This window comes from Aspergillus brunneoviolaceus, assembly GCF_003184695.1.
Source record: "Aspergillus brunneoviolaceus CBS 621.78 unplaced genomic scaffold BO95scaffold_2, whole genome shotgun sequence".
NCBI lineage: Eukaryota > Fungi > Ascomycota > Eurotiomycetes > Eurotiales > Aspergillaceae > Aspergillus > Aspergillus brunneoviolaceus.
The window spans coordinates 719,317-732,878 of record NW_020290732.1 but is presented as its reverse complement, the minus strand read 5'-3'; the positions used below and the strand labels follow the sequence as shown (position 1 = coordinate 732,878).

The window sequence follows — 13,562 nt, the reverse complement described above, 5'->3', positions numbered from 1 at the left end:
GGGAGTGGCTGACAAACAACAACACCGTGCACCAAAACAAAACGCGCTCAACGCCAACCCGAATCAGAAGCACACATGACAAAACAAAACACCCCGGAATGGTATCGTGGCCTGTACAATTCACCCCTCAAGCAGTCGGATTACAGGGTATCTATGCGCCACATCTTTTTTTCGAATCATACAGTCTATAATACATGAGACGGGAAGCAGGCGGTCGCCGCCCGCCCGAGGTCTCGCCTCGCCGTTGGCCGGCCCACGCCAATCATTGTCTCTCAAGGACTTTGAGAACCAGCTCATACGTCCCGATCGTGATCGCCGCCGACGGAACTGTCCGGAGCAGATGCGCCGTCAACCCGCCGTACAGCGCGATCATCCCTTCCTCCTTCAGGATCAGCCGCGCGCACTGCAGGATGCTGGTGTACTTCTGCCGACCGTCCGCCATGGGGGCCTGTCGGAGGCGAGTGCGGATGACCTAGAGACAGAGAGCCGTCAGCAAAGATTCGTACCTTGAAAACCAATGGTCCAACTCACCTCGTGAGGATAGGCGATCAGACAGGCCACCATCTTCGACAACCCGGAGGCCCCGCTCAGCGCCAAACCCTGCACGAACTGGCTCGACTCGGGGCCGGCCCCCTCCAGATCGACCTTGGTGGCGATCAGCCCCTTGATGCGCTCGTACATGACCAGATGCAGCGTCGTCTCGATGCTCCCCAGATAGCTCGCCGTCAGACCGCGGTACAGACCCTTGGGGCCCTCGTGCCGCAGGATCTGCTGCGTGCAGTCGAGACTGTTCTTGTAGCGGCGGGCGCCCGCCTTGTCCAGCTGCAGGCGCGTCTTGACCACCCAGATGGGGTTGGTGGCGCTGCCCGTGGCGATGCCCGCGCACGCCGCCGACAGCGCGTGCACCAGCGTCGTGTCCTTGTCGCACCCCAGCACCTCCGGCAGCAGCCGCTTGCAGTTGCCGTATGTGTAGAACTTGACCGCGCTGGCGGGCACCACGCCCGTCAGGCTGGGGCCCAGGCCCTTGAACATCCCGCGCCAGCCCTCGACGCGGTGGATCGAGAACAGAATGCCGAAGGTCTCCCGGAAGTGGTTGACCGAGGAGCGGACGAAGGATTGTCGTATTTGATTGGGGTGTGGCGTGAGGCGGGTGTTGGATTGGGTCTGGTAGTAGTCGGTTTGGAGGCTGTTCATGTGCATGTCTTATTAGCTTCGCGGGGGAAATTGTTGAGAGGCGATGCTGCCAGCTTGGAGGAGGAAAGCGCTTACCGCGTGCGGAGAACGTCAAGAGGACTTGTCACGATAGCTGTCACCATCCCGCCGGTCCTGCACTCCGATTAGCTTTCTCTTTCAGGTGTCGACAAGGTCAACTGCCGATAGATCACTCACGCGCCGGCAATCAAATGAGACCATGATCCCAGACTGGAGGTGTTCACGCGGTCGGGCACGGTATCAGTCGGAAGTGTGGGCGGAAGCGGTTCTCCAGATGCACCGCCCGTCTTGCGAACAACGGTCTGCATCGTTGCCATGGAGGATGTCGATGGGATGTATTCCGGTGTTTCTCAGTATGCTTAGATGGAGATCGACAGATAAAAATCACAAGTGGCAAGAAAAGAGGACGCGGGGCTGTAGGAGCAGGGAGTGGTTTTGCTCGGCCAGGGCCTGGGTCGATGGATTCAGGAAAGTTTTTTTTGCGGCGTTTGGAAAGATACTTCCGGGCGGCGAACCCCAGGCGGTCAGCACCGGTGACGGGAATCATGTGATCCACCTGTCACTTCCCCGTCATTACTCATCCGCTGACTCAGCCAGACATGCGCTGTGTGATAAGGAGGAAATGCATTGGAGGTCCGAATTGGTGGGCTTATGGTGAGGGTGAAGCCTAGCAGGCAGATGTGAGTGACAACCCCGGACCCTTGCACACATCACCAAAGTTTGTACCTGACTACCTCTGCAGCTCCTCCTGCACGACCATCCCAGTCACCTACTGCTGCTGCTGGGGGGATCAGGCAGTAAGGCACCGAGCCACAGCCTGACCAACGGCTCCACTTTCTCCCGCCGATTCTCCACCGCCCCAATCCAGACTTCGACTTCCCCAGACACTTTCACTCCCTCCCCCTTCTAAACAATCACTGATAACAAATGCACTCTCAACTCAACTCAACTCAACTCAACTCACGCTCAAAGACCAGGCACACTCATTATGCCAGGACCCCCAGTCACCTCGCAAACCCATCTCTCGGAGCAATACGCAGACCCTTCTCTTTTCCCACTCTCATATCCCCCGAGCCTCGTATTCATCCCGTTAGGCGCGGGTTAGGCCGCACAGTTCGCTCAGTTCGTCCGATCGCGCGAGGATCCAATCTCCCGCCGACCCGCACTCCAGCAATGGGCAGCACGATAATCTCAGCCTCATCCGCCCCTTGACCACCTGACACCGGACTAATGCACTGCACTAAAAGGGTTCTTCAGCTAGTCCAGCAATTTTAAATATGCCTGATCGCCCCGGATCCGCGCCGACGCGCCCTCCTCCCCTCCCCTGCATCTCCGATCGCGCGCGCAACCCCCTACGACTACATGGCGGCCATCTAGCCGTACGACAACACCATGTCCGATAAGAAACCCAACCCCAAGCCCGCGGCTGCAGCCTCCGCGCCAACCCCGCCCACGGGAACCGTCGCAGAGAGCAAAGAGCCCAAGAGTTTAGACGACCTGTGGAAAGAGGCGCTCGATCGCATCGCGGCGGAAAACAATGTCAACCTGGAGGAACTGCAAACCCGAGGGGATCAATGGTCCGACGCCGAGACTGGGCTGCAGAAGGCGTCTAAATTGTTCGAACACTCGCGACGGCCCGGCGACCGGAAGGATAAGGTGATGAAGTCGGTGGCCGGGTGTCTGGACTGGGTGGACTCCGGGGTCACCTTCGTCAAGGGTCATGTTTCCGGCACGGTGAGGGGGACTTTACATGCGACTGAGTTTTGAATGGGAGGACTGATGCTTTTTCCAATCGCAATGTCTAGTATGCGGTGCCTGCGCAGCTGGTGGCTGGTTCGATATTGTATATGATTCAGGTGAGGACCGGGCGGAAGTGGAAGAAAGCCTTTGGTCACCGGTCCTGGCTGGGCTGACACTTGCACAGGCGGCTAAAGATATGTCGGAGGATTTCGATCTGATTGAGTCGACTTTTGAGACGCTGAACATCGCGCTCCAAGATATCGGCGACCTCCGACACCGACAGTTCGACAAGTCCAACTTCCTGCGCCGATTGACCGATATCCTCATCGCCATGGTGGACTTTTGCTCCTTCAGCGGAAGGGTTTTCAGCGAGTACAGTCGGAAGAGTGGGTCCTACACACACTGCTGGCTGCCTGTGCCTGAAGGCTGATTTGCGACAGGAATGTACATACGGGCGCTCCTGAAAGGACGGAACAAGGAAATCATGGCGAAATGCGACCATGTGCAAAAAGTCATTCTGCTGTTCCGCGCCACCTTGCCGATCCAGATCCTCAATGTGGTGGAGGGCATGGGCGAAAAGATCGAAAATCTCCCCACCAGCTTCATTCAAGCGCTGCAGGACATGAAGATCAAATCGTCCGATCTGCAGCCGCTGTGGGGCAAGGCGAGTGCGCTGGAAAAGATCAAGGAAACCCTGAAGAACAGCAAGGATCTCGATCCGGACACCGAAGTTCGCGTCGAGACGCAGATGAAATTGGTGCGGAAGCATCTCGTGCCGGGGACTTTCTCGTGGTCTGAGACAGACCCGGCCTACAAGTCGTGGGCGACCGGCCACAAGAACCCCTTCATCTTTGTCTCGGGAGAAGCAGGCACCGGCAAGACCTTCTTCGCCTACCACTGCTATCTGTCGATCCAGGAGCAGAGCAAGCGGTACCGTATCGCCAATGACAAGAATATTCCCGACCAGCGGCGAACGATGCTGGCGGCCTACTTCCCCTTTGAGCCGGGTAGACAGGAGTCGCAGTCGTTCCGGAATGTTCTTGCGTACATCCTGGTGCAGATTGCCGACCACGACATCAAGCTGTGCGAGTCGATCGCAAAGGACCTGATCGCTTCGAAGATTTTTAAGGGGGGACAGAATGACAAGCAGGAAGAGAAGCTCAAGTTTCTGTGGAACAACCTTCTCGTGAAGAAATTCGAGAAAACTCCCGACACCGCAAGAGACGTGTTCATTTTGCTGGACGGCGTGGAGCTCATGGAGGAATCCGACCGCAGACGCATGCTCGAGTTGTTTCAAACCTTGAACTCGGACAAGTGTGGCATCCGGATCCTCATGACCGGAACCACGGATGACTCGCTCTACGACACGGTGTTTGGATTCACTAAATGTCCTAAGATCGACCTCATCACCAAGACCAAGGCCGGGGGCGACTTTGAGCGGATCATCGAGGCTCGTATCAACGGATCCGAGGTCTTGAAGTCATTCAAGGATTCCACTCGTAGTGCTATTGAGCGCAAGCTGCTGCAGAACCCGAGCCGTAAGTACCTTCATGGGGTATGGGCTATGTGATACTAACTGACGCCGCTCAGGAGTCATGTCCTCTGTGGATCTTACCTTGACCATGATGGAACAATCGGAGGGAGACGAAACATCTGCCTTGGCTAAGATCGATAATGTCAATAGTCAAGAAGGCTTGTACACCGCGATGATTGAGATCGTCCGCGCCAAACGGAGTGAGATGGACCGCCGAATCGTTGAAACGATATTCGCCCTATGCACATATGCCAAGCAACCGTTGACTGTATATGATCTGCAAGAGATTATTGATCAGGAGCCTAGCTTTGGTAGTTTCAATGTAGCTGGCGAGATTGAGGGAACATTGTCCAGGTATGTATCTGGTTGAAGACAAGGAGCTACGCTGACTGTTATGTCGCGCTTAGTCTATTGTATACAATCAACTATCAGCCGGCAGATGCGCAGACGAGCCTGGTGGCGAAGGAGGGGCAGCCGGAAGGCCCCATCACTGAGGCAGCTCGACTGGAGAAGAAGATAAGCGAAAGCAAGCAACAGCAGGTTCTTTTCCGCCAACCCGCCTTCCGCGACTATCTGGAACAGTCCGTGAACAACATGATCCCTGACCCGATCGAGTCAAGGGTATTTTTCTTTCTGAAGCTGGGGGGTATTCTCTGCGATCGAGATCCGCAAGGAGCGAATCTTCGCAAGGCCCTCCAAGAGTATGCCGCCCAATGGTTCTTGCAGCACCTCAAAGACATCAGTGTGAAGCATACTACCCCTAAACAAGGCTTGCAGATCGTCGAAGCACTGGCACGGATTCTGACCAATGACAACGATGTCTGTCGAGTCTTCGAAGAGCTCCGTCAGAAGCAGGATGACGACAATGCGGATGTGGATTTCGACCTCTACGATATGTCCACCGATTTCGACAAGTCAGGTGGCTATAACCTGAAGGTTCTGATGGCATGGGCCCGGAAGATGAGCTTTCATGACGAGGAGGGATTGTCGCCGCGCGCCAAGGCCTGGGTCGAAAAGATCATTATGCAGCCGGGGAGCGTTCTCGAACAGCTGGCCCAAGGGCACATCGAGAGCTGGACGGAAAAGGTGACCTACAATGAAGCCAAAATCCCTTACAAGTTTATCTGTCGGGCTTTGTGGCCGGTATGTATCTCTCTCCACCGTGCTTAGCAGTCAACACTAATCTTTCTGCACTGCAGACTGGAAACTTCCCAGATGGGGACAACAATACTCGCTGGTACTTTCCTTATGTCTTGGCTCCCAGGGCCAGGCATATTCTGGAATATGGCCAGGCTGAGATGTTTACTACCCCAGTCAAGACCGCACGCTGTCGGATTGCCGCGGGATTGGTGTTGCATTCTATAGCAGATAACGAGGAGAAAGACCTTGCGGCCGAGTTCTACCAGACAAACTTGGATGACAAGACCACGCCCGGCCCGGAGAGGTTTTATTCTTATCTAGGGCTTGCGGAGTACCACCGTGCGAAGCAAGACCAGGCCGAGAGTACGGATGAGGAGGAGATACGGGAAGGCTGGAAGCGTGTGGTGAAGTACGCCGACCTTGCCCTAAATGCCCGTACTGAGGAGAAGGGCGCTCTTGGCTCGGAGTTGAGCGACGTGCGATGTACCAATGCTTTTCTCCTCAAGGCCCATGCCTTGCAGCAACTGGGCGAAGATGAACAGGCAATTGAGACCTGCGAGGAAGCTTTGCGGGAGGGTCTCGAGTACACCCAACAGCTCTTGGAACTTCTCACGAGCATCGTCAACATCCATGGCCAGAAGGGTGAATGGAGCAAGGTGATTGATGCCGTCCGCCGCCAACAGCCGAAGATCCGATCAGAGTGGCTGTGGTTCCGATCGACCGATTTCACCAACAAGAAGGACCTTTTCCGTCGAGCCGCTGTTGAAACAAGACGAGTTGATTATCTTCTCCAGACCTTCCAGGACTCTGTGGACTACTGGCAGAAATTGGATCCAGCGCGGGCGCAAGCCACTCAATTCGAGCTTGCCTTCATATATCGACGAGACGCGCGTGCGACCAAGATGGCAGAGCACATACTGGACAACATGCTTGCCAATCTCACGGAATCGCAGATCGCGATCCTGCTGATGAGCTCCATCTTCCCCGAGATGGTTGACATCCAACACGAGAACTTTACCGTGACGCGATCGACCACTGTGCGCGAGGAGTCGATCACGAAGCTGGAGCGACTGATCAGTACGTACGAGCGGACTCCAATTCTGGAGTCGATCCAGTTGGCCGAGGCCTTTCTGGTGCTAGGCAAGATGCATCGGGAGGTCGGGAACCTGGGGAAAGCCCGACTCCATGCTGACCGCGCATTCAATATCTGCATTGCAGATCTGGAGGACTCGATTGGGTCGAACGATGTCTATGCATTTCGCTTGCTGGCGAAAGTCCTCATGTTCCTGGACTTAAATATGGATGCGCAGGTCGCTTTGTCGCTTCAGATGTCTGTGGTGGACCGGAGCTACGATGACTATGCTAATGCTAATTTTAACTCGACTGGGCAACCGGCTGAGACAGAGGTGGTTCAAGGTGACGGTGAACCAAGCGCAGAGACGGCGAATGGGGCAGAAGGCCAGCTTCCGGCTGACTCAAGTGAGACAGGAAAGGAAGCAAACGAGCCATCTACGGACTCTGCAGAGACCAGTGCCGTTTCTGAAACCCAAGGATCGGATGGCAATGAGTCCTCGGCCACATCACTCCCGTCCGAGCAAGCCGAAACCGCTGACACTGATGCGAAGGTATCCAGCTTGACTGTGGCGCCAATCACGCAGAAAAATGGAGAAGCGCCCGCCGTAAACGGCCAGTTTACGTCCGAGGCACCAGGAGTCAACGGCCATGCGACCGACCAGCCAGAGTCCACTCCAGCAGCCTCGCCCACAGATGGCTCTTCCACGAAACCCGCACAACCCGATATCCCCGACATTTCCTTATCTCAAGACACGATCGATGTCACCAATGGGATCACCTGCAACGGACCCTGCATGGACCCGCCATTCGAGATGAAGACTTTCGGGCCGAAGGGTCCGAAGATGTATTTCTGTCTCGACTGTGCGACCGTGGATTTCTGCGAGGACTGCTACCGGAAACAGATCGCGTTCTATGATGAGACCGGCGAGGGCTTTTGGTTCAAGTGCTGCTGGGCACGGCACCGGTATCTGCCGCAGCCGATCGATGACTGGATGGGGGTGAAGGATGGGGTGATTCGCATTGGGAGGAAGGAGAAGTTGTGGAAGGATTGGATGATGTCGGTGAGGGATCGGTGGAAGAGGAAGATCAATGAAGTTTGATCGGAGTCTATTTTGGGACAAGTTCACGATAATGCCTAATGTTGATACCTCATTGAATATTGAACGAGTGTTGGAACAACCAGCAACTGGCTTTCTCGATCTTGAATATGGCTTTTACGGGTCTTTCTAACTAATATCTACGCCTTCAGACAACGGTATGGGAAACCGTCCGCTTGAGTGCACTCTGCACGATATGACCGATCATTTCATCGAACGAGACACCATTATGCTCAGCGATGAGCGGCAATTGCGACCAGCTAGGGAGCAACCCAGCCAGCGGATTGATCTGTGAGCATTAGCAACCTCGCCACTTAAACACGAGCCTTCAAAGAAACAGACCTCCATGACATGAGCCACTCCAGCTTCATCCATGCGGACATCAACTCTGCCCCCATCGCGGCAGCGCAGCGCTCTCCACGCCCTCAACGCCGTCTCACAAGCCAGGTCTGCCTCCTTGTCCTCGCGAGTGACCTTGACCTCATCCGCCTCCCCGTTCCAATCATCCGACGACTTGGACTTCTCCGTCGTGAACTCAACCGAGCCCTTGTCCCCCTTCGCTCCCGACCAAACAATCTCATCCACCCCAACGACCCACGCATCCACCCCCGTCCCTAGAATCCCGACCGTAAACTCCCTCCCGGGGAGAAACGACTCGACCAAAACCCCCAAAGAAGAGGGACTCGCCGCCCGCAACGCATTCACCACGCGCACCAACTCTTTTTCCGAGGCCACCCGATTCCCCAGGGCGATCCCCTTGGACGACCCCTCAGCCAACGGCTTGACGAACAGCGGCCACCCCCCGGGCCCGAGCAGCGTCTCGGCATGTTGTGAGCGGCGCATCTGTCCCAGGATCTCCTCGCCGCTCAACTCCTTATTTAGGGGACTGTCATCGAAATGAACGACCGCAAACGGCGCTGTCGCGACCCCGAAATGCTCCAGCACCATTTTCGTGCGCCCCTTGTCTAGACACAGCGCCATGGTCGCGGCGTCGGAGAAGGTGCGCGGGATGCGGTGCGCCTCCAGCACGGCGGCGACCTGCGCTTCGCGCGCGGGGCCGTACACGCCCTCGGTGATGTCGAAGGCTAGGTCCCATTTCGGGGTTTCGGGAGTAGTGAGGTGGGCGAGGAGGGCGTGGATGCTGGGGATCGGGTGGACGGTGTGGCCCTGGGATTGGAGGGCGGTCGTGATGGCGGGCGCGGCGGCGCCGACTTCGAGGTGCGAGAGGGAGGCGGCGGGGTGGTGGTGGAGGGCGTAGACGGCGGGGTCTTCGTAGATGAGGGCGATTGTTAGGGGGTGTTTGGTCATTTTGGGGGCTGTTCTTTTGGGTTGGTTGGGTTGGAGGAGGAGGAGGGGGTTAGGGATGATCTGCAATTTCCTTGGAGGTACTTGAAGGGCAAGCGCAGCTGGCCTTTATTGCTTTATTGATAAGCTCCTTTTATAAGTGAAGCGTGGCGACAGAGTTGCGGTGTGAAGTGGTCAAGGACCTGCATGGCGATGGTCAGGTCAGTTGGCTCCTGGTGTTTTCTGCATATGCTTTGCTTTGCTGGCCATGCGAGATTGGGAGGCGGCTGGCTTCCGTGGATGCTGATCTATGGAGCAGGATTGGTGCATCGGGCTTCTGGAAAGCTGGACAAGCTGCATGCATGCAACAAATCACGACGACTTTGACAGCGGTTTTTCGACGACTCTGAATAGTTGGAATGCTATCAGATGAATGAAGCTCATTTCATGATTAGAAATCGCGCTTCTGCTACCTTTTATCAGATTGAATGCTTTTGCAGTCTATATGAGAGTGGTCGAATCATACCTGGACGCAGGAAAGGTTGAAGCCATCGCTTTGAAGGGCTGGACTTTTCCTTGAAGCAGGCGATTACATGACTCCAGCAAACCTTACAGCCCGTCAAACGTTGAACGAATATGTACGACAGCTTGAATCAGCTAGACTTGGGCAACACACGCTGACTGGTGGAAACTGCAAACCCAGCGTCATGCTCAGCATGGCACGATTTCATTTCCCCTCATTTTCGATTCTGCAGGACCGGTTAATTTGCGGAGGCTAATGCAGTGTGACGGAGAGGCATCAATTCAGGGCTTCGGCTAATTTTTGGCTTAGTCTCGCCAACTTCCCCTCATACCATGCAGTATACGGCTATAAATGCGCAGATCCACCTCCGAATTCATCCTCCTCCTCATACCCCGGATTCCAAACCATGTCTGCGATTCTCGCCGTGTCTCTGCTGTCGGTTGCGGCTGCAGCTGCACCGTCGCTTCAACCACGACTGCAGGATGGATTGGCCCAAACGCCACCGATGGGGTAAGTTCACGCCTTGATCGGATGGCCTTTAGCTAATGCATCCAGATGGAACACATATAACCACTATTCCTGCTCCCCCAATGAGACTATCGTCCGGTCCAATGCCAAAGCGTTGGTGGACTTGGGCCTCGACTCGCTGGGCTACCGCTATGTCACCACCGATTGCGGGTGGTCGGTGGCCGACCGGTTGGCCGATGGATCCCTTACCTGGAATCCAGAGCTGTTCCCACAGGGCTTCCCAGCGCTGGGAGAGTATATTCACGACCTGGGGCTGTTGTTCGGGGTCTACGGAGACGCAGGGATTTTGCTATGCGGCAGCCCGCCGAACAACACGGGCAACTTAGGTATACCCCTGTGCCCAATGTTGCAATGGGTGGGATTCTAATCGCTGCTCGCTACAGGTCACGAAGAACAGGATGCTCAGAGATTTGCCTCGTGGAAGGTAGATTCTTTGAAGTGTAATCCCCCCCTTAGACACAAACCTCCTTGCCAAAACCCCAGAGACTCACATTCACTCCAGACGACAACTGCTACTCCGACGCAGCGACCAACTTCCCCAACGTCAACTACGCGCCCAGCACCTCACCCTCCTCGCGCTACGCCACCATGTCCCAGGCCCTGGCCCAGCTGAACCGCACCGTGCTGTTTCAAGTCTGCGACTGGGGCGTGGACTTCCCCGCGCTCTGGGCCCCCTCGCTGGGCCACACCTGGCGCATCGGCAACGACATCATCCCGGCGTGGCGCACCATCTACCGCATCCTCAACCAGGCTGTGCCGCAGACTGACGTCGCCGGACCGGGCCAGTGGCCCGACCTCGACATGCTGGAGGTCGGCAACGGGGTGTTTTCGCTGCCCGAGGAGCAGACCCACTTCTCGCTGTGGGCGATCCTGAAGAGTCCGCTAGTCATCGGGGCTGCCCTGCGGGACGCAGCCACGGCGATTAGTGAGAGCTCGTTGGCGGTCCTCAGGCAGGAGGATGTGATTGCGTTTAACCAGGATGCGCTGGGCACAAGCGCGAGCCTGCGGCGTCGGTGGTCGGAGGAAGAGTACGAGGTGTGGAGCGGGCCGTTGTCCGGGGGCAGGACCGTCGCGGCGCTGGTGAACTGGCGCAACGAGTCGCGCGAATTGACCCTGGATTTGCCGGACATTGGGCTGCAGTATGCCGGCAGTGTGAAGAATATCTGGGAGGGGAGTGTGGCGGAGGGGGTGCGGACATCGTACACGGCGACGGTGGCGGCCCATGGGACGATGCTGCTGGAATTGGGGGAAACCATCGCTGACGGGGTTTATCCTGGGGATGTGTTTGGGAAAACATCAGGGTAAGTGCGCGGTACTACTCTGCTGGACGATGAGCTGACCGTGAGATGCAATGCAGGACCACCACGACGTTCTCGCCCATCTACGCCCTCACCACCAGCAAGAACTACAGTCTGACAATCACCCTCTCCAAACCGCTCTCCTCTCCAACCACGATCCTCCTCTCCACCGGCTCCAACACAACCACCCGTCTCACCATCCCAGCCTCCACCACGAACCTCACAACACCCCTCTCCCTCTCCGCCTCCTCCAACGCAACCCTAACCCTCCACCACCCCTCCACCCCCGCCCTCCCCATCGCCTCAATCACCCTGACCCCACCGCAAGGAACCTACGCCCCCAGCACAACCTTCACCCTCTCCGGCACGACAGCCCTCACCACCTGCGGCGCAGGGTACTGCCTCCCAGTCGGCAGCAAACTAGGCTACCTGTCCCCGTCCGGCTCCGCCAGCACAACCATCCACGCCTCCTCAGCGGGCACCAAGTACGTAGAAGTGGACTACATCAACAACGACATCGCCTTCGATTCGTCGTGGAACGAGGGCCGCAACGCCCGCAACCTGACGATTTCTGTGAATGGCGGGGCGCCGGTGCGGCTGGAGGTGCCGCTGAGTGGTCGGCACAGCGAGCTGTTTGGGCCTGGTTTGGGGTGGTGGGATAGTGCGACGCTCGGGGTGAGCGTGGATGGGTGGACGGTGGGGGTGAATGAGGTCGTGGTTGGGAATGTGGGCGGGGGCGAGGGGGTGCAGAGTTATGGGGCGGATTTGGTCGGGGTGAGGGTTTTGGATTAGCTTGCTGCAGCTGGTATCCATGTGTGTTGTTGATATTATGAACTAGCTCGAGGGGAGACGGAAGTGTGGGGGCGCCGGATAGTGAAATATGTTTGTTAAAAGAGTTATGTGATTAAAGAGTTGCGCTCTCTACGTACGATACATTTAGGTTCGCTTCTAGAAGCCTAGCTTGGTCTTAGAACAAACCAGCTTCATGAATCAGTGACTAAGATTGCAATTGTGCAATATATACAGGCAGTCAGGAAAAGTAGTCGAATAGCTAATCAATTGACATAAATGAAACAAACAGAGGAATGGAAGCCAGAGATATCCACCCTCTCAGAACAAAAACAGTCTGTTACGGCTCCTGCAGAACGCTTCCACCCGCCTCCTTCCTCGACTCGGCCACAAGATCCCGCAACATCCCCAAAAGATGCACCTTGGGCGCCACGCGCTCGACGACGCAGCTCCACCGCGGCGCCTCCCCCTCATACCGAATCTGATACCAGGCCCCGACGTTGCTTCGTCTCGCCCCTCGGGCGTGACCACCGCATCGATCACCGCGTCCGTCCGCGGGTGGAACTGCGGATCGAGCCGGAAGACCACCTGCGCCAGCCCGTCGGCGATCCTGTCGGCGTGCTGGTCCGCTGCCAGCCCGGCCGGGATCCAGGCCCGGAACGCCCAGACGTGGCCGGCGTGGTCGCGGAACGCCTGCGTCTGGACGAGGGTGTGGCTACCGTGGCCGGTGGGGTCCTCGAGAGCGACCAGGCCGCCTTCGACGATGGAGTACGCTATTGCGCTGTGGGAGGGTTGAGGTTGGGGGCGGGGCCGGTTGGGGCGGGGTGGGGGGGGGGGCATGGACATTGTGTCGGTGGGGGTGGGAATAATAACAGAAATGGGTTAGGGGATTGGGCTCTTAGTTATGGGACTTACGGTCAGGTTTGGGTGATACGATGCACGGGAGGGGAGGGTGTTTGATGAGCGAGGGGTTGGTTTTGAGGGTTTTATATACGCTATCTTTGCACGGGAATGGTTGGGGCGAGAAAGAGATGATGAGCATTGAACGGGGGGCTTTTCATGGGTCAGAGCGTATGGAGTCCTCCGGCGGGATGAAAGAGCGTTGATATCAATTCGGGAAGCAGTATCTGGTTTTGGCTTTGGTTATACACCTGGATAGATGGTTGCAAAGGTATTGTATACAGCGCTAGAGCGGTCTTTTGAGCAACAAGCTTTGACAGTCCTTTGTTAGTGCTATGTTCTTGGTTCATCTGCATAAAGATTGATGTTTTCGGGTAGAATCAGGTGAGCTCCTTCTGAGTGGAGGCAAGAAGAGATCAAGTCAACTTCATATAATTGAGGAT

The 13,562-nt window shown here is 56.5% G+C and overlaps 5 protein-coding genes across 5 annotated transcripts; 3 read left to right on the top strand and 2 right to left on the bottom strand.

The window, feature by feature from the left end:
- Positions 1–8: 8 nt before the first annotated feature.
- On the bottom strand, positions 9–1,660 carry BO95DRAFT_437956 (putative mitochondrial carrier protein (Rim2)). Its single transcript, XM_025585397.1, has 4 exons — positions 1,390–1,660; positions 1,270–1,326; positions 532–1,186; positions 9–472 (listed from the first exon to the last, which is right to left on the bottom strand). Exons 1-4 carry the CDS (start codon positions 1,518–1,520, stop codon positions 263–265), a joined length of 1,053 nt encoding a protein of 350 aa, XP_025447774.1. The 5' UTR covers positions 1,521–1,660; the 3' UTR covers positions 9–262.
- An 854-nt stretch (positions 1,661–2,514) lies between these two features.
- Positions 2,515–7,901, top strand: BO95DRAFT_77228 (uncharacterized protein). The gene is made up of 7 exons (XM_025592210.1): positions 2,515–2,946; positions 3,018–3,068; positions 3,137–3,338; positions 3,393–4,490; positions 4,543–4,840; positions 4,894–5,629; positions 5,686–7,901. Exons 1-7 carry the CDS (start codon positions 2,605–2,607, stop codon positions 7,798–7,800), a joined length of 4,842 nt encoding a protein of 1,613 aa, XP_025447773.1. The 5' UTR covers positions 2,515–2,604; the 3' UTR covers positions 7,801–7,901.
- A 44-nt stretch (positions 7,902–7,945) lies between these two features.
- BO95DRAFT_350947 (D-alanine--D-alanine ligase family protein) lies at positions 7,946–9,105 on the bottom strand (the record flags this gene model as incomplete). Its single annotated transcript, XM_025582065.1, has 3 exons — positions 7,946–8,086; positions 8,140–8,319; positions 8,371–9,105. The coding sequence occupies 3 exons, from the start codon at positions 9,103–9,105 to the stop codon at positions 7,946–7,948; spliced, it is 1,056 nt and encodes a 351-aa protein (XP_025447772.1).
- Positions 9,106–10,010: 905 nt separating this feature from the next.
- Positions 10,011–12,222, top strand: BO95DRAFT_449054 (putative alpha-galactosidase D; the record flags this gene model as incomplete). The annotated part of the gene is made up of 5 exons (XM_025587921.1): positions 10,011–10,114; positions 10,160–10,458; positions 10,516–10,572; positions 10,635–11,433; positions 11,490–12,222. The coding sequence occupies 5 exons, from the start codon at positions 10,011–10,013 to the stop codon at positions 12,220–12,222; spliced, it is 1,992 nt and encodes a 663-aa protein (XP_025447771.1).
- A 276-nt stretch (positions 12,223–12,498) lies between these two features.
- On the top strand, positions 12,499–13,179 carry BO95DRAFT_427063 (uncharacterized protein; the record flags this gene model as incomplete). Its single annotated transcript, XM_025584780.1, has 1 exon — positions 12,499–13,179. The coding sequence occupies one exon, from the start codon at positions 12,499–12,501 to the stop codon at positions 13,177–13,179; it is 681 nt and encodes a 226-aa protein (XP_025447770.1).
- Positions 13,180–13,562: the final 383 nt, after the last annotated feature.

Bases quoted from the DNA above. Each gene is read 5' to 3' on its own strand.
- BO95DRAFT_437956 (XM_025585397.1), bottom strand. From the start codon at position 1,520: ATGCAGACCGTTGTTCGCAAGACGGGCGGTGCATCTGGAGAACCGCTT. The intron at 1,327-1,389 runs GTGAGTGATCTA...ATCGGAGTGCAG, and splicing joins TCTCATTTGATTGCCGGCGC to GACCGGCGGGATGGTGACAG. The intron at 473-531 runs GTGAGTTGGACC...CTCTGTCTCTAG, and splicing joins TGATCGCCTATCCTCACGAG to GTCATCCGCACTCGCCTCCG.
- BO95DRAFT_77228 (XM_025592210.1), top strand. From the start codon at position 2,605: ATGTCCGATAAGAAACCCAACCCCAAGCCCGCGGCTGCAGCCTCCGCG. The intron at 3,069-3,136 runs GTGAGGACCGGG...ACACTTGCACAG, and splicing joins CGATATTGTATATGATTCAG to GCGGCTAAAGATATGTCGGA. The intron at 5,630-5,685 runs GTATGTATCTCT...TCTGCACTGCAG, and splicing joins TCTGTCGGGCTTTGTGGCCG to ACTGGAAACTTCCCAGATGG.